General features: G+C 60.0%; 1 protein-coding gene across 1 annotated transcript in view; it reads left to right on the top strand.

Annotated features, from left to right (window-relative positions):
- NCOR2 (nuclear receptor corepressor 2) overlaps positions 1-21737 on the top strand; it is a 172129-nt gene that overhangs the window by 127586 nt on the left and 22806 nt on the right. Inside the window, exons 20-28 of the mRNA XM_040620026.1 lie at positions 601-1231; positions 8334-8454; positions 9363-9519; positions 13702-13866; positions 14666-14805; positions 15538-15640; positions 15876-15980; positions 16274-16377; positions 19848-19998. Coding sequence (XP_040475960.1) covers positions 601-1231; positions 8334-8454; positions 9363-9519; positions 13702-13866; positions 14666-14805; positions 15538-15640; positions 15876-15980; positions 16274-16377; positions 19848-19998 — 1677 coding nt within the window. The remainder of the gene's footprint in view (positions 1-600; positions 1232-8333; positions 8455-9362; positions 9520-13701; positions 13867-14665; positions 14806-15537; positions 15641-15875; positions 15981-16273; positions 16378-19847; positions 19999-21737) is intronic.

The raw sequence follows: 21737 nt of genomic DNA, 5'->3' as shown, positions 1-21737 counted from the left end.
TAAGGCTGAAGAGTCAGGTGGGAGGCTAGCTGCCCTCACCCTTCATCTGCACACACGTTCAGTTACTTGGTTAATGCTTAACTGTGCACCTGCCATGTGCCAGGCTGTGTGGGAGCTCCTCGGAGTTCCCCGATGCGGTAGCGAATAGTTCCCAAGTGTCACTGGTGCTGCTGCACCTCCTGGCTTACTTACCCTCTGAGCTGGGATCAGTTTCCCCGCTCTGCAGATGGGGAGAGCAAGGCCCAGAGGTGATCTGTGTTACTGCGGCCGGGCTGCTGGCCTGGGCAGAGCCAGGGGTGGAGCGCAGATGAAGGCCCGCAGCCCTGGCTGTGCAGGGATGCCAGCGACCCCAGGGCCGGAAGTTAGTGAGGTGGCTGGGCGCCAGAGTCAGCATGGGGAGAAGGTGGCAGGGGAGAGGGCAGTGCCCCAGGACTGGGAGGGGCCAGCTGCTTAGGCGCGTAGGAGTCTCAGGGCCATTGTGGTGTCAAGCTATGGGGCCGCCACATCCTGACTTTGTGCCCTCAAGCCGGGATGGGCCGGGCCGGCTCCATCCCCGAGCCCCCAGCACCACTTACCCTGCCTCTTTCTCCCCCCCAACAGCCACGGTCAACAACAGTTCTGACACTGAGAGCATCCCCTCCCCCCGCACCGAGGCCGCCAAGGACACGGGGCAGAATGGGCCCAAGCCCCCACCTGGCCCAGCCACTGACGTGCCACCCACTGAGCCACCCACACCACCACCAGAGGACGCTCTGGCCCCCACCGAGCCCACCCCAGCCCCCGAAGCCACCGGCCCGCCCACGCCCCCGCCAGCACCTGCGTCGCCCACCGCACCCCCTCCTGTGGTCCCCAAGGAGGAGGAGGAGGAGGAGGAGGCGGCCGCGGCCCCCCTGGCAGTGGAGGAGCAGGAGCAGAAGCCCCCTGTGGCCCAAGAGCTGGCTGTGGCTGTGGGCGGGACGGAAGAGCCTGCTGAGATGCCCCCCGCAGAGCCCATCAAGAGCGAATGCAAAGAGGAGGCCTCGGAGGAGGGGCCTGACAAGGGCAAGGGGGGCTCTGAGGCCAGCGCCGAGGCTGCACCCGAGGGGGCCCTCAAGGTGGAGAAGAAAGAAGGTGGCGGCCCTGGGGGCAAATCTACCACGGCCAAGGGCGCGGGAGCCCCCCAGGACAGTGATTCCAGTGCTACCTGCAGTGCAGACGAGGTGGACGAGCCCGAGGGGGGTGATAAGAACAGGTGAGTGGGCAGAGCGGGTGGCGGCTTTCGTCTTCTGCCAGCACCGAGGCAGTAGCGCACAGGCCGATTCTCTGCCTGCCCTCGGGGAGCGTGGCTGGATGCAGCAGGGCGCCACCCCGGGCCCGTCTGGAAGGGGAGCGTGCCAGACAGTGGGGCTGGCTTCCCGGGAACGTGGCGTGCAGCACCACAAACTGGGTGGCTGTGGGTGAGCAGGTGTGGCCAGTCCCCTGCTCCTCTGAAAGCTCTCGCTCCTCCAGCTTCTGCTGATGGCTGACCATGCTTGGCGTTCCTCGACTCGTAGACATATCACTCGCATCTTTGCCTCTGTCTTTGCGTGGTGTTTTCCTGTGTGTCTGCGTGCCCAAATTTCTTTTTCTTGGGAGAACTCCATCACTGGATTCAGGTCCAGCCTAATGACCCCATCTTAACTTGATCACATCTGCAGAGAGCCTGTTTCCAAATTAGGTCAAATTCACAGATCCCTGGCTGTTTGGGCTTGAGCATGTTTGGGGGTTGGGAGTGGTGGGGGGCACAATTCTATCCTTAACGAGGCAGGAACAGCAGGTGCTAAGGCCCGGGGGTGGGAAGGAGCCTGTGTGATTCAGGCAGGGTGGTGGAGCCAGTGAGGGCCAGCGGGCTGGGCTAACCATGGCTGCAGTCCGTTTTCAGGGGAATGCCCTGCTCAGCTGGGTGTGACTTAGGCTCTGAAAGCAGCTGGCTGTCAGTTCGGGGAATTCAGTGGGGCTCAGAGAGGCATGGGGAGGTGGCTGCCGTGTCCCAGCAGTGATGCAGGTTTGCCTGCGGGTGCTTGTGACAACTCCTGAGATCACTGATGGCTCGTGTCTCATCCATCCACCAAGGGTCCGCGTATGGGAACTTGGAGCCCCTGTCCTGGCTTGAGTCGCTTGAGCTGTTGAGGCTGCTCTCCTAGCGGGGGTGGCCTGGAGGGACCCCTGTGCTGTCCTGTTTGGGTGCCGCTGTCTCTGAGATGTGTTCCTCCCTTTCTTACCTTTGTCTTTGCTCCTGGCCTGGGGTGCCGGACCCCACCTCCCTCCCAAGCCTCTGGAGCCCTGGATTTTCACCACGTTTGGCAGCGATGCTTGAGGCCGCCGAGCCCTGAGACCCTGGCAGCACCAATGCTCATACCCCCAAGCTGGGGCCAGCTGCGGGCAGTTGAGGGCAGAGGTGCAGAGACCTGCTCCCACCCACATCTGGACACTGGAGGAATGTTTTCTAGTGAGGCAGGCGGGTCGTTTTTTATTTTGACTAAAAACAGTGCGGTCTGTTGTCTCTCCTCTCCCGTCTCTCGGAAAAGTTCTGGGCAGAGCGAGAGGGAGGAAAATCTGACTTTCAAATTGCCAAGTTCACTCGGAGCCTTTCCTCTGCCCCATGATTCACCTTGGGGCATGTTAAAATGGCAAATTCTTGAGCATTTCATGTGAAAATCAGATTCATCCAGAGCTCTTTGGGTCTTCCTCCACAAAAGGAAGTGAGCCACGTGGTCCTCCAATTCCTGTGTCCGGGGGTCCCTGGGAGCCACCGCTGGCAGGAGCCTCACCCCGTTTGTGTCAGGAAGATAGTCTGGTGGGTGGCCCTGTGACCGACCAGCAAAGGCCTGGCCAACAAGCTTCTGAGGGTTTAGAGGCTCCTGAGCTTCTTGCCCTTGGAAAACAGCACGCATGGCGGCCCGGTCCTTTGGGGAGGGCCCACGGCCAGGGACTGGCTGCTCTGTTCCCCCTTTGTGCCTGGGTAACGGGGTCAGGGCGGGCGGCTCCCCACCCTGCTCCTGCTGGCCACGGGGACGGAGTCATGGAAACATGTTTCTGCTCTTAGCGGGAAGAGTGCTGAGCTCATGGGGCAACCACGCTGATAAGCAGCCTCCTGGAGTCTGTGTTTTGGGTTCACATGGCCTGCCCAATACTGGGGAACTGGGAAGGCTGGGCTGAGCCCCGCTAACCCCCTGGATCCCTCTGGCCAGGCCTGAAGCCCCAGAGGCTACTTTCGGCCTCCTTCTCCCCCTCTACAGCCCCACCCAGGGACGTGTCCTTCCCTCCCCCAGCTGGGTCTGGCTCCATCCACTCTTCCTGCCTGAATGTCCAACATTCAATCCCCAGAGAGCAGCGGCCCTGGGCTGGGAGTCAGGACACCTGGTTTGTCACGCCCTGTGTGACCGAGGCTGGTCCCCCGCCCTCGGAGCCAGGCTGGACTTAGGCCAGCTTGCTGACCTCTTCCTGGCTGGCCGCCTGCCACCCCTCCCTTCCCCCAGCCACAGCCGCGCAGGCAGGATGCGTCAGAGCACGTCCTGGCAGCCAGGGCCTCCCGGAAGGGCTGGCGGGACGGGTGGGCCCCTGCACGACCCCGGGTCCTGGCCAACCGCCTACCACCCTCCTTCCCGCCTGGCAGCCCCGGTGTGGTGAGCCGGGCGTCCCTGGACAGGCCCAGGAGGCATCTCGTTCTGGCCCCTGCCGGACGACCTTTGGAGAGAGAAATGATATTCTGCTTTTGCTCTCCGTCACCTTCTGCCAGGCGGCTCCTCCGCCTGGGAGTTTTCTTGGCTGACGACCAGAGATAGTGGCTTTGATTGCTAAGCCTTGAGCTCGCCTGCCCTCCTCTGTCCCAATTTCCAGAGCGGGTGCCTGGGCACTTTCTCGTGGGGTGGAGACTTCGGAAAGCCCCTTCCTCTGGGCCTCAGTTTTCTATAAGATGGGTGTGGTGTCCCCACATTCAGGCTCACTGTGCGCGTAGCAGAGGTCATAGCTTGAACTGCAGGCTGGGGCCGGGCGCATACACACTAGGTGCTCAGTGGACGGTTTCCTGCCTTTGGATCTGCTTTAGAAACAGTGAAAGTTTACTCCAAGAGCGGGCTGGAGTGTGGCTTCTTCCCCTCTGCCCCGGAAATTTTGATAGAATCCTAATAGCAATTTCCCTTTTATTTCTTTATTCTGTAAATGATTGATTGGGCACTGGTGTGTGCCAGGTGCCCTTCTAGGTGCGAGGGATGATGGGAACAGAACAGATGAGCCCTGATTCCAGAGTGCTCCATTCTAGTGAGATTGGCTAGTATGGAACGGGAATATTCAAGAAGCAGAACAATTGCTCCTGTGACAAGTGGGCGATGAGAAGATTAGGGGTGCCGGGCAGGGGCCATACGTGGAGCAGTCAGGGAGGCCTCTCTGAGGAGGTGGCATGGGGAGGGTGAGCAAAGCCTGTAGTGGGAGATGTGGGAGGAATGGCCAGTGCAAAGGCCCTGTGGCTACATGAGCTTATGTTTGGTGGAAGGCAAAGAAGCCTATGGCAGAGCGAGGGAGAGGGTCAGGAGAGAAGGTGACAGGTGGGCAGGGACCTGGCCCCATAGGGAGCAACAGAACCGTATCTATGCAGACACTGTTCATGACCAGCCTTCCCTCACCCTCCAGCCCCAGCATGGTAGCGAGGATGAGCTCAGCCTGGTGATCAGGGGGAAGCCAAGGGGGACACTTGCAGACAGAGGGGTGCCCTGTCGCAGACCCAGGGTGTCCCCAGTCCCCTGTTGCTCATCCCCTTCCCCCGGCCCTGGCCCTGGCCCTGCAGTGTGGGAAGAAAACCCATGGTGATGTAAAGATCACCTGACCCACTCAGCCCCAGGTGCTGCTCAACATGCTTCGTGTACAGTCCCTTGTTCCCCCACAGAACAGTCCTGGGAGGGCAGGGGTGACTGTTCTCATGCCCATTTTACAGATGAGGAAACCAAGGCACAGTGGTTCTGTCCTACAGCTGAAGGTGGGATTTGAACTGGGAGCATGAGCCCTGAACCGCTCCCAGCCGTGTTGCCGGCTTCCCCTCCTCTTGGGTCACATGCCTGGTGCCAGGCTCCGAGAGCCCCGCCTCCCCCCCCCCCCCCCCCCCCCCCCCCCCCCCCGGGCCTCCAGAGAGGAGAAATAAAAGCTGCTGTCTTCTAAGAAAACAAAGGAAAGAGCACAGAAGCAGGGCTGCCCCTGAGGAGGGCTCCTGGAGGCAGCGCTCGCCGGCTGCAGTGGCTGGAACGAGAGCAAGTTGGGAGTCCTGTCCATGCTAAGGATCTTCCTGCTCCTTTGGGGGTTCCAGACGCTGAGGCTTGTCAAGGATTTGAACCCAGACCCTCGCTCTTGGATGCTGGCCTCTTACAGTGGGTGGTTGGGCTGGTGTCAGGAGGCCTCTCATAAACTGTGAAGTGCTGTGTCCATGGCACCAGTCCCCACAGAGCTCCTGCCTCACTCAGTGGGGGACTCAGGAAGGGAGTCTGGGGCTCCATGTGTGCCCCGAATGGCTGCTTGCTGAGAGTGTTTGAGGGCAGCCCCTGCTCCCCTGCTCCCCTGCTCTCTGATGTGACGGTCCCTCCCTGTGTGAGGAGCTGTGGGGAAAACAAGGCAGGGTCCAGGCCCGAGGGGAAGGCCCTAGTTCACTGGCAAACACTTCTCTTATATATATGTTATAAAAAGGTACTTAAACTGATACAAAATGTTACTTTGTAACTTTAATACTTGTGTCTTACAGTAGTTTTGTACACACATAAAATACATTTTATCGTTCGTGGAAACAGTACAGTTAATCAAACTCTTGATTTCATGGCTAGCATATAGTACATTCTTTATTTTCTTCTCATGACAGCTTCATGGAGCTATAATTCACCGACTGTACAATTTAGCTGTTAAAGCGTGCAGTTGAGTGGATTTTAGTCTGTTCACAGAGGCGTGCGACCATCACTACCGTTGAACTCCAGAACATTTCCGTCACCCAGAAAGAAACCCTGTACCCTTCAGCAGCACTCCTCGTTCTGTCCCCAGCCCCTGGCCTCCACTCACCTCCCTTCTGTCTGGCTTCTCTCGCTCGGCGTCTTGTGGTCAAGATCCATCCGCGTCGTATAGCAGGGGTCATATTTCGTTTTTATCGCTGAGCCGCAGTCCATTGTGTGGACGGACCCCATTTTGTTCATCTTTCATCTGTTTTTGGATATTTGGGTGGTTTTCACCTGTTGGCTGTGGTGCTGGTATTGCTGTGGTCTTCGTGGACAGGTTTTCCTGTGGGCCTGTGTGCTCGGTTCTCTTGGGGAAATACCCAGGAGCCGGATTGCCGGATCGGGTGATAACTGTGTTTTGCCTCTTGAGGAACTGCCAGACTTCTTTCAAAGTGGCATATTCATTTTTAAATTGAAGTTTACAGGTGCAGGTTGGTTTAAATGGGTGCTGAGAGACAGAGGGGAGGGGAGGCTGGGCGTGGTGTAGGGTTGAGGCAGGTGGGGAGCATCAGGACAGCTAATGGTGGGTGCTTAGACCTGTTAGGGTGCCTGGGCCTGGGGGCCTGAATACAGGGGAGCAGGGAGGGGTGGCAGCTGCAGGAAAGGCCCCGAAGCTCTCGGAGTGGAGCCTGAGCGGGGTCTGGGGAGGTGGAGAAGCCCTCGGAGCAGAGCATGAGCAGGGTCTGGGAAGGTCGAGAGGTGAGGGCAGGAGGGAGGGTGAGCAGGTGGGGAGGACCGTGGAGGCCAGCTGAGCATGGAGAAGTCAGGACGACCTTCCTCTGCACCCGGCCCCACCTGCACGCCTTGGGCAGCCCCAGCAGGCGTCACCGTGTCTGTCTCTGCTCAGCCGAGCGTGTGGCAGATGCGGGTGGGAGGCAGGTACCCGCAGGACAGCCTGTCATGGCCATGGTCGGTGGCCCCACCACCACTGAGAGCGGAGGGCACCTAGGCCTCGAGTCAGGTGTCTGCCCGGCTCCATCCGCAGGAAGGAGGCGTGTTTTCCTCATCGCTGGGGGTCTGGCACCAGCCGTGCAGTTGCAGAGTGGCGTGAGCCATGTCCTGGTTGTCACAGCTCTTACCTGGAAGGCAGTGGCTATGGCTTACAGTCTGCACATGGCATCGCCCGGTATGGTCACTGTGCCCACAGGACCCTCCAGCTTTGGGGACCCAGCTTTAGCTTTGCCCTCTGGGTGAATCCCAGACTGTGGCTGATGCCCTCACGCACCCTGTTTGGTCATCTGCTGTGGTATCCTGCAGGCCAGGAGTGGATCCTGGGTCTCTGTGCTCCCCAAGCACAGCACTGGGTCTGCTGTGTGCCCAGCAAGTGCAGATCGCAGGAGAGAGTCAAGAGCTGGGTAGGAGCCAGGCAGCCCTGGCGGGTGGGTGAAGGTCTGAGGCTGGGGCAGACTGAGCTCTCCCGCCTTGGAGACCTCGTGCCAACTAGGGAGCCAGATGGGTTTGTGGCAAGTTGCTGTGCCCAGTACTCTGGGATTTCCTGGAAATCCCTGAAGACTTCCTGCAGGAGGTGATGTCTGTGACCAGCTTAGGAGCCCCATCCCCCAGGGCAGGCTCTGCCGGGGTGCCCCACAGACTGCAGCCCTCCACTGCGGGGACCCTGTCCCTGGCACCCGCTTCGGCACTGCTGCGTGCCCTGTGCAGGTACCCAGTTGTGCGTGTCCACAGCAGATGGACGTGACCTCGCTTTGGGGATTGAAGCACTTACAGGCCCGGTTCAGCTCATGGCCGCACTTCTGGCTGATGGGTAGACAGTGTACTCGCCGCGCAGCCCTTCCACGCAAAGCTTGCAGTCTCCCTGCTTCTAGCTCTTCAGTAAACGGTTAGATTCCAGTTAGTGGAGCGTTCTGGTTGAGAGGGTAGGTTCCCCAACTCCTCTCCTCCAGTAAGTGGGGTCCACCCAGCTCCATGCCCTGGTGCCTGAGCCTCTCATATGTGGGTGATGAATAATGTCATAAGCTCACCAAGCCTACATCTAGTTGATTCCTTGGCTTTCCTGCAGCTTCCGAAGGACCGCGGCCCGGGCCCTAAGTCTGGGCTCTCCTGGGACTTTGCTTGCCTCGGGCTGTCTCAGACGAGTGTTGGATCCTGGCCTGGGCCTCTAGGCTGGGGTTGGAAGAGGTCTCAGCTCCTCATGGAGCCAGCAAGGACCCGGGGCGGGGGCGGGGGGGGAGTCTGTTCCCATTCCCCACCCCAGAGTCCTGGTTGGTCTCCTTGGCCAGTGACCGTGGACATTTGCCTCATTTCTGATGGCCCCTCCAGCCCCATTGTGCAGGGCTGGAGCCAGGAGAGGTCAGCTGGTAGCCTGTGGGCTGACGCTCGTCTCTTGCTCAGGCTGCTGTCACCACGGCCCAGCCTCCTCACCCCGACCAGTGACACCAGGGCCAACGCCTCACCCCAGAAGCCGCTGGACCTGAAGCAGCTGAAGCAGCGGGCGGCCGCCATACCCCCAATTGTGAGTGCCCAGACGCTCCCCTGTCGCACCCCAGGACTCCTGCCAAGGAAGGCTGCAGCCCCCGTGCCCCCCATCCTTCACCTCTGCTTCAGGAAGGCAGTAGGTCAGGGTGGGTGTGCAGCTCCAGGGGGCGGGGGCAGCACCTGCAGCCTCGCTCTTCCCACCTTCCCAGCAGCCTCCTGTTTCCTGGAGAAATCCCCACGGAGATGAGGCGGGAACAGCTCCAGGAGCTGGCAGGCGTGTGGGGTGGGGCTCTGAAGGGACCCTCCCAGCCCGGTGCCCTTGCAGGCCTTTGAGCCAGAGTGGCTGTGCCCACCACGCCCCCCCCCCGCCCCCAAGGGCTCTCCAGAGCTCCCCAGATCAGGGAAGGCAGGTCACAGCACCTTGGGGAGAAGGCTGGAGCCCCACCCACTCTAAACATGAGGCCCTTTGGGGAGGCCCCACAGAAGACTCTCCAGGCCATGCAGGCAGCCCCTCAAAGGAGCCCTTTCCTCACCCTGGCCCAGCTGCTGCCAGGGCCACCCTCTCTGAAGAAGTATGCCTGGGCTTCCCAAGCGTAGCTGGGGGCTACGGGCTGAGGGGCTCTGAGCTGACCAGGGCTTTCTGAGTGAGGGGCGCAGGGTGGGCCAGGCTACACTGCCAGCTCTCACGGCTGGGTGCAGTCCCGATTGTCAATCCCGATCTCTCTGAGACCTACAGAGACTCGGGGCCAGGGGCCTGGACTCCCTCCTCGGTAGCTGGGAGGTGCGAAGACCTACTCTCCTGCCCCCCTCAGCTGTGTGCCCTTGGGCATCTCACTGCTGTGGCTCTCAGGCTTGTCATGTGCAGAGACCTGGAAGGCTGCTGCTCATCTCTGTGGCTCCTGGACGGCCTGTAAGGATACTCACTTCTCTCCCTGCTTCTCTCAGCAGGTCAGCAAAGTCCATGAGCCGCCCCGGGAGGACGCAGCTCTCCCCGCCCCACCGCCGCCACAGCCCCTGCAGCCGGAGAGTGACACCCCCCAGCAGCCCAGCAGCAGCCCTCGAGGCAAAAGCAGGAGCCCCGTGCCTCCTGCCGACAAGGAGGGTGAGTGTGTGTCCTTGGCCGTGTGGAGAGCAGGGGAGTGGGGGGCAGAAGGCTAGCTGCTGCGGACTCCGAGTGGAGAGTGGTGGGTGGGCCAGCTAGAGGAGTAGACCGGCTGGAGGGGGCAGGAGGGCATGGTGGGAATGAGGCCAATCAGAAGACTCCTGCTCTCTCTAAGGTGGGCACATACTGGCTTCAGCCAAGTCACCCCGTGGCCGGACAGGCCTGCTGTTGTGCTTCCGGGAAAGCCAGAAATCCATGTTTTCACCTGAGGTGCAGTTTCTCAATGTTGGCAACTTTGAAACATTTTCGAAAGCATTGTGTATGCACGTAAGCACGTCTGTGCTCAGCTTCTGACTCCATGTGATTCAGCCCACACAGGAGCTTCTAGAACCCTGCATGAAGCTCAGCACCCAGCTGGCAGCAACTCTGAGGCCTGGGCAGGAAGCACTGCCCCCTCCAGCTCTCATCCTGACCTTATTCCAGGCCGAGGTCGCTGGGTTCACTGGGGAGCCCGTGGGGGTAATTCCCTGAGCAGCTGTGTTCCAGCAACTGCCCAGGGCGTGCTTTATTGTCACCACGTGAAGCTCAAGGTCAGGAGACAGGCAAGGCGTGGTTTCTTGTTCTCCAGATTGTCTGTCTCTGCCTCACATTCCCCACTGGACCCAAGAAGTTCCAGGCCTGTGTCCCCAAAGAGGCCCCCTCCCCAGGGCAGCCTGGCATGCAGCACGTGCCACGTGCATCACAGGTGCTGGGCGCCGGTCCTCCGGAGTTCCCCCACACTGGGCTAGCCTAGGCTTCTGCTGGCCGCTCTCGGGGTCTGAGGGCAGCAGGACCCCAGCCCACCCTCCCTGAGCAGCGCAGCGCAGGGGTGGGCTCAGGCGGCCAGTGCCGCCTGCACCCCCTTCTTGGGCAGAGCAGCTTCTCTAGAAAGCCAGGCTGGCCCTTGGCCACAGGCCTCCTTGAGGGGGGTGCTGCTTGCCTGTCTGAGGACAAAGAGCAGGGCTGTCCCTGAAGGAGGACGGCTGCACGCTTCCCACAAGTGACACAGGCCTGCCAGACAATCCCTGTTTAATCAGCCTGCCCGCCCCCTTGCCTCCCTGTGGCCGTCTCCACCTGCCTCAGGAAGTCTTAGACACCCCCACGGGGGGGGGGGGCGTGCATCCTGGCCAGCACACGGGCTGTCTTGTGGCCACTGGACCAGGACATTTGTTGAACACCTGTGATGGCCAAGTGCTGTGCTAGGCACGGGGGGCTCGGTGGTGAGCAGGATGAAGTCCTGGACTCGGGGCGCTCTTTCTGTGATTGAGAAGGCCACTCAGTCAGGACGCACGTAAGGAAGCGAGCTGACTTTAGGTTAGGTCATGCAGCTGAAGAACAAAGCACGGTGAGGAGGGGTTCAGAGGAGTGGTCTCTGTGGAGATGATGAATCAGTCATGGGAAGATCTGGGGGAATGCAAAGGCCCTGGGGTAGGGACAAGCTTGGTGTGTCTGGGGAGCTGCCAGAAGGTCGCTGTGACTGGGGAGAGGGTAGGATAGAGGATCAGAGAGGAAAATGGGGGCCCATGGTTGTGTCGGGCCTTGTGGGCTCATGGTACCGCAGGGATTTTGTCTCAGGTGTGGGCGAAGCCTTTTCGGGAGGAATTTTAATGTGTTTGTGTTGTGGAGATAATCTGATTTCTGTTTTGGAAAGCTGTCTCTCTCCCTGGTTGTTGTTGAGAGGTGAGGGCTACAGGGAGTTGTGGGCAGATGGAGGAGGCCACAGTGCTCTTCCTGACCAGCTGTGGTGGCAGCCTGGACTGCAGGGGTGACCATGGAGGTGGGGAGGAAGGGGGTGCACTGGGAGTTTGTTTCAGAGGCAGAGCCAGTGGGGCTTGCTGATAAACTCAAGTGGGAATGAGGGCAGGGTGTCTGCCTTCTCTCGGGACCCTGCCGGCCCCCGTACTGGGACCAGGATAGCCCATGAGGGGGGTGGGGTTTGTTGGGCGAGAGTGGGGTCTAGCTCTGGAAGACCTTCCAGCCTTGGGGCACCAGCCCAGGGGTTGGCTGTGCAGTGATGTCAGGGGCCCAAGCAGCTCTGGCCTGTGTCAGATGTGAGCAGGGCTAGGCTGCCCTTGGGTGGCTGGGCACCACACGGGGCTAGCCAGGACCTGCTGGGACAGGTCATAGGCCCTGTCCTGGGAGAAAGTGAGCCACAACCAGTGGTTTCTGAGTCTGGCCTAGGGTTGTGCTGTTTCCTGGAATGCCTCCCCGCAGCAGACGGTGCACTGGGCAGCAGGCACTGCGTGCTTTTCTCATGGGGTCTGCCTCGCTGCTCAGTGCCCTCAAGCACACATGTGAACTTGATACCCAGCACTACCTCTCTGGGCTCGCAGGAGCCTTCCCAGCTGCCTGGCTCCTGAGTGGAGTGGCTCAGCCAAGCCAGTCCCTCAGCTCCCCTGGGGCCAGCTGGAGGAACAGGTTGTCTCTGCAGGCTCTCGGCCTCCTGCCCAGCCTGGCCCAGCCCCAGATTTCCCTTCCAGCCCTGGAGCCCACCCCCGCCCACCACAGCCCAAGCTGAGCCGCAGCAACAGCCGAGGCACACACAGGGCTGGGTAGCTGGACAAGCAAGGCCCGGGGGTTCACGGCAGGGCTGTGGAATCCCTCCACTGGGTTATTCCCTGCACCTGTGACCCTCTCCTGTGGGCTGCCCAGTTCACCAGGGTGAAGATTCAGGGGGCCCTCAGTCTCTCATAGGGGAGAGAGAGGGTCTGGAGCGTGCGCACCTCCCTGCCACCAGCTGTGCCCGCAGCGGGCATCACTCATCCATGCTAGCGCTCTGCTGCCGTACCTCAGTGGGCTTTCAGAACCTCCCTCTGCCAAGAGATGACACCTGCCTGCTCTTCTGTCCAGGGGCTAGAGAGTTCTGGCGTTTCCAAGTTGTGTGTCCTGCTCGACTTCTCAGCCAGTTCTCTCCCACGGGATTGGTCCCCCAGCCAGTTCTCAAGGGAGATGTTCAGAGCTTGAGGCAGATTTCGGTAGAGTGGGAGGTGGGCAGGAGAACACCATGACGACGGACCTGTGCCTCTGGCCTTTGACCCCATCTACAGGGTGTCCCCAGGCCTGAGGACTCTGGGGCCAGCTGTCATTTATCCTCCTGTGGGCAGAGCGCTGGTGAAGGCTCAGATCACAGCCTGTAGCCTGACTGCCCGAGCTCGAGCTCCCTCCCTTGCCAGCTGTGGCCCTCTGACCAGGTGACCTCCCCTCTCCTGGCCTCAGTTTTCCCATCTGTAGAACGGGGACAGTGGCTATTCTGTCTCTGGCGTAGTGAGGACAAGTGAGTTGGCCCACACGAAGCACTTGGGAAGTGCCGGCCTGTGGGGGGCTGTGGGCGGCAGCCTCCTCCTGTGTGAGCTGCGCTGCACAGGCCAGCACGGCAAGCACGTTTGCTGGTGACCTTAGAGAGCGTCATCAGTGTGTCGGTACCTCCCGTTCCCCCTCCGTACGACAGATCTGGTAGCAGCCAGTTTCTCATGAGCTTACAGGGAGGCTCCTGGGGTTTACGCTGGGGGGACGCTTAGCACAGTGCCCAGCATGTCGTATGTGTCCGATAGACAGGCTGCCATGGGCGTGGTTTCCCGAGCATCTGCACCTCCGGCCGCCCCTCCGGCCAGGGCATACACGTCACAGCAAGCCTTCATCGCTGTGCAGAGGCCAACCAGCTTTTTCTAGAAAGAGCCGGACAGTAAATATTGTAGACTTTATGGGCCAGACAGTCTGTGCAGCAAGTGCTCAGCTCTGCCATAGACAACACATGCGCGGGTGACGCGGCTGTGCCCCACAGCGAGTGTCTGTGTGGGGGCAGGCGGCAGGCCCCTGCTTGGAGCTTTGTCTGGGGCCCCCTGCTTGCCTGGCACACTAGAACTGAGCAGCTCCCTAGGATCTCAGGGGCTGCCAAGTCCCCCAGCCCAGCCCAGAGACACGCTCCTGTGACGAGCAGGATATCATGAGGGCTCAGGACAGTGCCGGGCTGCAGACTTGGTGGGCTCCCAGCAGAGACCCCCATTCCTGTTGGCCAGGACCCCATCCTTGCCCAAGGCCAGTGCTGTGGGCACAGGAGGGTCTTGTTTGAGCAGGGGTGGCTGGGGCTGCCGGGTCCCTGAGGGCTGGCCAAGCTCAGCTGACTGCCCTCCCTCATCCCGTTAGCAGAGAAGCCTGTGTTCTTCCCGGCCTTTGCACCCGAGGGCCAGAAGCTGCCCACGGAGCCCCCGTGCTGGACGTCAGGCCTGCCCTTCCCTGTGCCCCCTCGTGAGGTGATCAAGGCCTCCCCGCACGCCCCTGACCCCTCGGCCTTCTCCTACGCCCCACCTGGTGAGTAGCTTGGCCCAAGCTTGGGCTCCTCGGGTGCCACGCTGAGTCAGCCAGCACAGTCGTTGGGTGCCAACTGTGTGCAGTGGTTTGGAACTGCACGCAGAAGCATCTTAGAGTCTGATGGGCCCCAACAAGAGAGATGGTCTGGTCGGTGAAGGGAAAGAAAGAGATCTATTGAGATTTGAGAAATTTGCAGGATTAAGATTGAAGCCACTGGCAATAGGGAGCATAGGAGGTGCTTGAGCTGGTGAGGGGCAGCCCTAGAGCGGGAGCTCTGCCTTCTACCAGTGACTTAGAGCTAGAGAATGGACAGGTAGAAACAAAAGCCTGGGGGAGACCGCAAGCACCAAGTCAGGCGAACCTGAAAGATGAGTCAGAGGTTAAAACTTTATTCTGGGAGCAGTGAGGAGCCATGGAAAGTTCACAACAGGGGGGAGGATGTGAACCAGTAGACTTATTAGAAAGATCCTTTGGTTCCTGTGAGGGGAATGGGCTACTGCTGGGATGGGTGGGGCGGGGGGGTGGCATGGGTTTGGGTAAAGTGGGAATGGGGAGACCAGTTAAAGGGTCTGGGCCAGAGGTGAGGGGCTTGGGCCAGGGTCTGGGCTGTGACAGGGTGGAGGGAGGCTTCCCTGAGTTGTGGTGTGTGAACCAAAGACACGGGCGCTCATCAGGACAGAGATGGCAAGAGCAGCAGAGGGGCACATGTGGACAGGGACCTGCCTGAGGGGGGGGGGTCTGTCTGGCAGGGGCACGACCACTGCGGGGGCCCTGTGATGGACAGATGTGTGCCCTGCAGGTCACCCACTGCCTCTGGGCCTCCATGACAGTGTCCGGCCCGTCCTGCCACGCCCACCTACCATCTCCAACCCGCCGCCCCTCATCTCCTCCACTAAGCACCCCAGTGTCCTCGAGAGGCAAATGAGTGCTATCTCCCAGGTGAGGCGGGAGGGTCAGCGCTCCCCCCAGGAGCATCTGTGTGGCCTGGTGCCTGGAGAACAGCCACTTCCTCTTTTGGGGGTTATTCTTTCCATTTATAAAGTGGGGGCATCAGAAGCGGTGATGGCTGGGTGGGAGCTGGGCACCCAAGGGGCCAGAGTCATCTCTGTGCACAGTGCTGCTGGGGTCTGAGCTGCCTGGAGCTTGTCCCAGGCACTTAGGACCTTGGGAATCTGGGGTGGTCAGGAGCATGGGCGCTGCAACCAGACTGTGTGACCTTGGGCAAGTTACCTAAGCTTTCTGTGCCTTGTTTCTGCTCTGTGAAATTGAAGATTGAATGCACTAGACACATAGCACATGGTGAGCCTGTCCGTGACTACCTGCCCCTTGGCCTCCCTGACCTACCCACCTGTGTGGCGAGGGACGGGGTAAGGTGTCCACTCTGCCCTAGCCCATGGGTGTGTATCATTCTCTTTAAATGACACCAGATCACGGTGGCCACTTTACAGGTGAGGGGACCACAGCTCAGGAGAGCCAGGGACTTGTCCGTGGTCACTCGGCTGAGCAGCAGGGCTGGGACTTGAGTCCCAGCTGCCCGACCTGCATGTGATCCCGAGGTTTCCCTCCTCTTGGGCTTTTGTGGAAAGGGATGTCGGCGCTCTGGCTGGGCTTGGGCATGTGGTAGAGGGACTGTGGGGGCCCCTGTGACCCCATGACCTCTGCCCCTTACAGGGAATGTCGGTGCAGCTCCACGTCCCATACTCCGAGCACGCCAAGGCCCCTGTGGGCCCCATCACCATGGGGCTGCCCCTCGCCATGGACCCCAAGAAGCTGGGTAAGGATCTGCACCCCCCTACCTGGAAGGCCCAGGCTTGGCTCCAGCTGTCCATGTTGAGGGGATGAGGGAAGGCGGCTTGGCCGCTGGCACCATGGCCTAAACTTGATGGGAGGGTGGTACTCCAAATCCTCGGCAGTACTGGACCTCAACCCCTGGGTAGGATTAGGTGGGGGCCCTCCCTCCAAGTCCCTATCCCAGTGGCACGTGGCTCACTGCTCTCGCCCATCCCCAGCACCCTTCAGCGGAGTGAAGCAGGAGCAGCTGTCCCCACGGGGCCAGGCTGGGCCACCGGAGAGCCTGGGGGTGCCCACAGCCCAGGAGACGTCCGTGCTGAGAGGTGAGGGCATGAGGGGTGGGTGTGAGGCCTGGAGTCTGCCCTGCATCCCCAGCAGCTGCCCCTCTGCTCTTTGGAGGAGGGTTGAAGCGGGAACGGGATCTTTTATCCAAAGTCTGCTGAGCATCGTCCGTTCCCAGAGGGTCCAGAAGCCCCTCTTCATAATGCCTCACCCATTTAGGGGCAGGGGGTCCTCTGCATTGAGACACCAAGGGGATCTCGCAGGTCAGCAGGACCACAGTCCCCTGGGAAAGGGCTGCAGACATCCTTTACGCCCCGCGTCTCATGTCTTCTAGGGACGTCCCTGGGCTCGGTTCCAGGAGGAAGCATCACCAAGGGCATCCCCAGCACGCGGGTGCCTTCCGAGAGTCCCATCACGTACCGTGGCTCCATCACCCACGTAGGTGTCCTGGGGCGCCGCCTGAGGGGTGGGGGGAGGGCCGGCAGGCAGCGGCTCCGGATGTGGCCCGGACTGCAGGCAGAGCGGTGGGCCAGGCCATCTGTTCCCTCGGACGTCACTGCGTGGCACCAGGCTGGTGGATGGGGTGATGTCCTGGTGATAGCAACTCCCGCTGTGGTCATTCGTCTCGTCTGCTTGGAGCCAGGCACTTTAGGTGCTGAGCAACACGCGAAACTTGCCACGCCCAAGGAACTGGCAGGGTAGCGCGGGAGGTCGCCCCGGATCCACAGACTGGTCAAAACGGGGCCGACGGCTTCGGAGTATGCAGTGCTTCCGATGGAGTAAAACACTGCCATTGAGAACGCCTGGGGCTGCCCAGGCCAGTGGGGGAGACTTCTGGGGGTGAGCCCCACAGGAGGCTCAGGGAACAGCATTCCCGGTTCGGGGAACAGCACGTGGGAGCGTCTCTGGCATGTGCAAGGACTGGCGAGGAGCCGTGGTGTCTAGAGCAGGAGCGGAGGCTCCCGGCAAGGTGTCAGCGGGCAGGTGCTCTGCACTTGGACGGAGCCAGCCCCCACCCCTGGGGCTCCCCATGTGCTGTCATAATCCTCCCTGTTTTTGACTTCAGTCCCAGAAAACAAAGAGGTTTCCTCTTGTGCCAGCCTTAACCTTGTGGTTTCGGTCGCCTGAGGGCTGGAGTCAGACATCGGAGCCACATTCACCTCTGCAGCAGGGAGTGCGGGATGAGCGTGGCTCCATCACCCCCTGGGGTCCGTAGCACCCTGGGCTTTCTCGTCTTCCCTTCCACCCAGCTCTGGGCAAGACACATGACACTAGCACAGAGTCCGCGCTATCATAGCTGGTTTTATAGATAAGAAGACCAAAGCTCAGAGGTTAAACCGGAGGTCTCGTAGTTATAAGTAGTGGACCCAGAGGTTTGTGCCTAGCTGCGTCTGGCTCTGGAGCACTGGGCCAGAGAACGAGGAGCCAGAACACACAGGTGTGTGTGCCTGGAAGGATGTGCACAGACACGCTTGCATACACAGACATACACACGGACACACACACATGGACATAATGCAGACACGCTCACGTATACAGGGCAAATGGACAAACAGACATGCAGGCACACAGACACAGAGACACACGGACATAAACAGGCCCACACAGCACACCCTGCCCCGCCCACACGCACGTTAATGGCGCGTCAGGCCATAGGCTGGCCCGCAGTGAGGTGTTTTTGACCCCGGTGGCCTCATATCACACCACAGAGGAGAAAGCTGTAGATTTTGAAATAACAGGCTTTTGGAGGTGGCTTTGCTGAGTGCAAAGAGCAGGTACCTGGGGCAAAAGTCAGGCAGGGTATTCAGGCTCCGGCTGTGGCACACACTCACTCGAGCAGGGGCGGTCTCTCGAGTCAAGTACGCTCACAGAGGCTTTCTCGTGGAGTCATTGGTGATGGAAGGTTGACATGTGCAGTTCCTAGGCACCCGTCCGCCCCAGGTTTCCAGGCAACTGTGACCCACACCATCTCGTTCAGTCACACCCCTTCGATTGTCTTTGGCAGAGGGTGGCAGCTGCCAGAATGCTGGAGAGTCAGACTTTCCCACAGCCTTGCTACTGGGCAGTGATGAAATCATGCCCGGACCACACACACACACGTGTGCACTCACATAGACGCACACATCCGCAAACCTAGCAGGTGCTGGACGAAGCCCCAACACTCTGTGCTCCCCGGTGCTCCCACCTGCCCTGGGAGTGGCGCTCGTGGGGCCCACGCCCTGAGGCTGCAGGCTCTGTCCTTGAAACAGGCCTCCGGCTAACAATCTCCGTGCTCACACGAGTCTGTCCAGGGGATTGTCCCCAAGGGCAGGGTCCGTGGCCGTCAGGGTTTCTGTCCTCTGTGGCATGGAGGAGAGCCCCTGTAAACAGCGGAGCTCGAAGACATTGACCACCTTCAGTCCCACCAGGAAAGCCCCTTCCCGTCACCCACCGTGCTCTTTGATGAGCCCCTGCTTTCCCGGTATGGACCCAGTTCTGCCAGCACTGAGACATGGCTAACAGCAATGCTGGTGTCTGTGGCCTCAGAGAGGATGTCCCTGCCTTGTGCTCCTGCCTGCCCCTGGACCACCGCCCAGTGATCGCCTGTTTCTGCTGAGTGTGCACAGATAGCTGAGTGTGGCGGGGAGACCCCTGCTAGAGCGTTTGCTGTGAGAAGTTGGGGGAGCCCGTCTGCATTCAGTGTCTTGCTGTTCCTCTCAGGATTTGCAGTAAAAGGGAGTTGCCAGTTGTTGCTCTTACCCCACAGGGGGATGTTTCCTGGCAGAGGAGTTCCCACAGGAAGACTCAGGGTTCACTGGTCCAGGGCTTGGCACACAGAGGGACCCCCACATCTGTGAAATGACATGGCTCATAGACATCTTGATTTGGGGGCAGCTTGTCTATGCCAAGTGCCTTTGAGAATCATAGATGCAGGGATTATTTCCTTTCTGTAGAAGTACAGATATATAGGCTCAGAGAGGTAGTGTGACCTGAGAGGTCACACAGCAACTCACTGGTAAAGCTGCTATTTGCCATCCAGTAGTCTGACTCCAGACTTGTATTCTGATCCTCACACTCAGTGTTCTTGGAAGTTCCCCAGGGCAGGATGCTATTCCATGTGGCTGTCTTCTCTCTGCTTGAATACCTCCCCTAGTGGGGAGCTCACTCTCTCTAAGGCAGTGGGCAATTTTGCCTCCTCGCAGACATTGGACAATGTCTAGGGACATCTTTGATTATTACACCTTGGAGGGGGGCAGATTGGGGGGCACCGTGCAGCTCTGGCCTCCAGCGGGTGCAGGCCAGGGATGCCCAGGAGAGCACCCAGAACAAAGAAGCAGCTGACCCCCCCATGGCATAGTTCTGAGGTTGAGAAGCCCTGGTTCTGGGAAACGGGAGTGCACGGTACACGCACAGCACGGGGACCATATCTCAGCACCCCTGCCAGTTACGTCAGCAGTTAAATGTCAGGGCTCTGAGACGGTAAAACCCAGACGGGACAGGTTGGAAAACAGACTCCAGAGCCGGACCACCTGGGTTCCAGTCCCAGCTGTGCCCCTGGATGAAGTCACTGAGCACTCAGCGCCTCAGTCTCCCCCTTGAAACAGGCACAGTGATAGGACCTGTCTTAGGATTAAATGAACGAATGTATCTAAGGGGCTCTGGGCGGTTTCTGTTACACCGGGGGCGCTCAGTAAGCTGTGACCTGGCGGTGGTCTGTGTGGTCGCGTTCTGCTGGGCTTCGTCTCCCCCTTTGAAGCAGCACATGGGTGAACACGTGTGTGTCGGTAGGCCTGGCACATGTGAACATGTGTGTGTGTGAAGCTGGAGGGACCCGTGTAGGTCTTCTGGTCACGCCTGCATCATGCCTGGTGAGCACGAGGGGTCCCCTGGTGGAGCCTGCCAGGCGCTTACCCCCTCTGTGCCTCCAGGGCACTCCGGCCGACGTCCTCTACAAAGGCACCATCACCAGGATCATCGGCGAGGACAGCCCCAGTCGCCTGGACCGCAGTCGGGAGGACAGCCTGCCCAAGGGCCACGTCATCTACGAGGGCAAGAAGGGCCACGTCCTGTCCTATGAGGGTGAGTGCTGTTGTTAACAGCCTCCCGGCTCGGGGGGCGGCCTTCCTCCTCCCTATCCATGGGAGTTTTTAGTGCCCAGGAAAGAACCTTTCCGTGGAGGGCTGATGGGGGCACGGGAGGCAGGTTGGCCATGCGCCCACAGGGTTTTTAGGGGGAGCACAGCGGATGAAGCCCCCCTCAGAGAGCTCTCAGGATGCCCACATGAGATGCAAATAGGAAGGCACCTTGTGAACTCTGAGTCATGGAAATCTGCCCCTCTGGCATGGCTTGTCCACCAAACCCCAGGCTTCGGTGTTTCTGGAGTTGGTCAAGAGAGGAGGGTCCGGAAAAACGCAGTCAGGGTAAAAGGCAGCCAGATGTCTGTGGAAGTGGTCAAGAACCAGGGCGAAGCATTTTATCCCCATTTTACGGATGTATTGGGACAGCCAGTGGTCCTTCTGTGTGGCCACCCTGGTGGCCCCTTGAGAAACAAGGAGGGTTGGGATCAGGGTGTTTGGCTCGTGGAGGTGGCTGCACAGGGAGTGAGGGCTGGGTGACAGCGTAAAGCACAACCAGAGAGGTGGTGATCTCCCTATCCCTGAAGGTGTCTAAGCCAGCAGCAGGGAAGGGTTGGCCCACCTTGCTGGAAGCATAATGGGGAAACTGAGGCCCAGCACTTCTGGCAAATGCTGTGCTCTAATTGGTAGCACATGGGTGGCCACCAGGGTGTGATGACCAGAGTGACCCTCCCCTTCCCCTTGCCTCTTGCCCCCTCTCCCCTCCTGGGTTCAGGTTCCCCACCTAAGGAGCCCTGCATAGAGAGAGTTAAGGGAGGACAGAGCCGGGATGTGAGTTTCTTGACATCCTTGGGCTCCCGGGGCTGTGGAGTGGAATGCGGCTCATGGGTACCCCTCTCCGGGGCTGGCCCTCCAGGGCCCTACGTTGCTTTTCCTCTAATGAACAGGCATCTTCTCTCATCTTTGTCTGCCTCTGCCCGTGCCCCCTGCCGCCTCGGTCCTGGGAAGTGGAGGTGGTACCATGTGGCCGAGGGACAGGCCAGTGGCTGCGTCTTGGCGCCAGCCTCAGTGCATGGCTGAGAGGGCCTGCAGTCGAGGCGTGCAGGTGGGGCGAGCACAGCCTCAACCCAGGTCCCCACGCCCACTCTCGAGCCCCTTGGTGCTTGAGCTCTCATCTGTTGAGTGTTTGCACCAGGGCTTCTCATCTCGCCTGCGCTTCCTGAAGCCGGGTGGTTAGGGGGGAGGCGGCGGGGTTGGGGTGCCCTGGCAGCCCAGACAGCTACTGCTGTCGCCCTGTATGGATGTGAGCCCCCTGGCTAGACTTTAATCTCTTCTTATATATATATATATATATTTTTTCCATTTTGATCTGAAATCTCCGTGTTTAAACGTCAGCAATTAATTTTGAAAAAAATTAAGAGCCGCAACCCAGTATGTCTGTAGGACACCGCTTTGTAGCCTGTGGCGTGGATCCCGAGAAGTAACAAGAGGGGGAGAACCTGTTACCTTCGAGGGGCAGGACTGGGGCCCTAGGGAGCTTACTTCTGCTGCCCTAGACTCTGCTGCCCTGGAGGAGGAGAGGCCCTGGAGGAGCCCAGCCTGCTGGGGGAGGCCAGGCCCCTCTCTGCTCAGGGCCTGCCTCCTGGCTTTCAGACCCGCCGCCTGTCTGGGGGGCCTGAGGTTCCTGAGGTTCCTCCTGGCTCAGTGAGGCCACGTCTGCCGCGGACAGCCCCCCCCCCCCCC

The sequence above is a fragment of the Ursus maritimus genome, unplaced genomic scaffold, assembly GCF_017311325.1.
Source record: "Ursus maritimus isolate PB19 unplaced genomic scaffold, ASM1731132v1 scaffold_33, whole genome shotgun sequence".
In the NCBI taxonomy this organism is placed as follows: Eukaryota; Metazoa; Chordata; class Mammalia; order Carnivora; family Ursidae; genus Ursus; species Ursus maritimus.
This window is presented reverse-complemented; position numbering and strand designations above follow the sequence as displayed.